The 708-nt window shown below is 49.6% G+C and overlaps 1 protein-coding gene across 2 annotated transcripts in view; it reads right to left on the bottom strand.

The window, feature by feature from the left end:
- LOC106532343 (latrophilin-1) overlaps positions 1–439 on the bottom strand; it is a gene marked incomplete in the record, with an annotated part of 51,783 nt that extends 51,344 nt beyond the window's left edge. For both annotated transcript variants that reach the window (XM_014028381.1, XM_014028382.1), the window contains 1 exon segment: positions 230–439. In XM_014028381.1, coding sequence (XP_013883835.1) covers positions 230–299 — 70 coding nt within the window.
- Between the last annotated feature and the right edge of the window lie 269 nt (positions 440–708).

Here is a 708-nt window from a genome sequence, read left to right as displayed (position 1 = left end):
TGTGTGTGTGTGTGTGTGTGTGTGTGTGTGTGTGTGTGTGTGTGTGTGTGTGTGTGTGATAGAGATGATAATAAATCTAAGGTGTTGCACTTTATTCCTGTGTTTTCATTCAAATGTGGCATTTCAGTGAATTTTAGTCATTTATGAGTCTTAGAAATAATGAACAAACAAAGAAATTTAACCCCTTGTGCTCTAAACGTGATGCTACCTCTGCAGCAGCAGCACTTACCTTGACCAGAGGGGGCAACGTGAGCCAGAGTGAGCAAACACACCCCCGTGAACCACAGGGGCACCGCCATGCTGGACAGGAAGGGTTAGGACTTCACACCACCAGCTGCAACACGAGAGCCTGGGGAGGAAGCAGAAGACCTGCGTCACCTTATCTCAGTGCACATCTGTACCTGTGCACGTGCACGAGGCACGGTCAGCAACCCATTGTGCACACGCAACTGACCGCTGAGACAACTCAGCGGGGGGGGGAGGGGCAGAATAATAGGCAGAGACAGACAGAGTGAGGAAGCAAAACAGAGATAACAACTGAACAATCCGTGCAGCAAAAAGTCACTCAATCTGCTGTTACTATGGCAACAGCACAGTGCAGTCTCCAGGAGCAAGACAGAGGCAGAAAATCAGGAGATGGTGTGTGCACGTGAGCGTGCACGAGTGAGAGTTTGTGTGTTTACACGTGAGCGTGCACGAGTGAGAGTT

The sequence above is a fragment of the Austrofundulus limnaeus genome, unplaced genomic scaffold, assembly GCF_001266775.1.
Source record: "Austrofundulus limnaeus strain Quisiro unplaced genomic scaffold, Austrofundulus_limnaeus-1.0 Scaffold754, whole genome shotgun sequence".
NCBI lineage: Eukaryota > Metazoa > Chordata > Actinopteri > Cyprinodontiformes > Rivulidae > Austrofundulus > Austrofundulus limnaeus.
The sequence above is the reverse complement of the archived record's forward strand: the minus strand, read 5'-3'. Positions and strand labels throughout refer to the sequence as shown.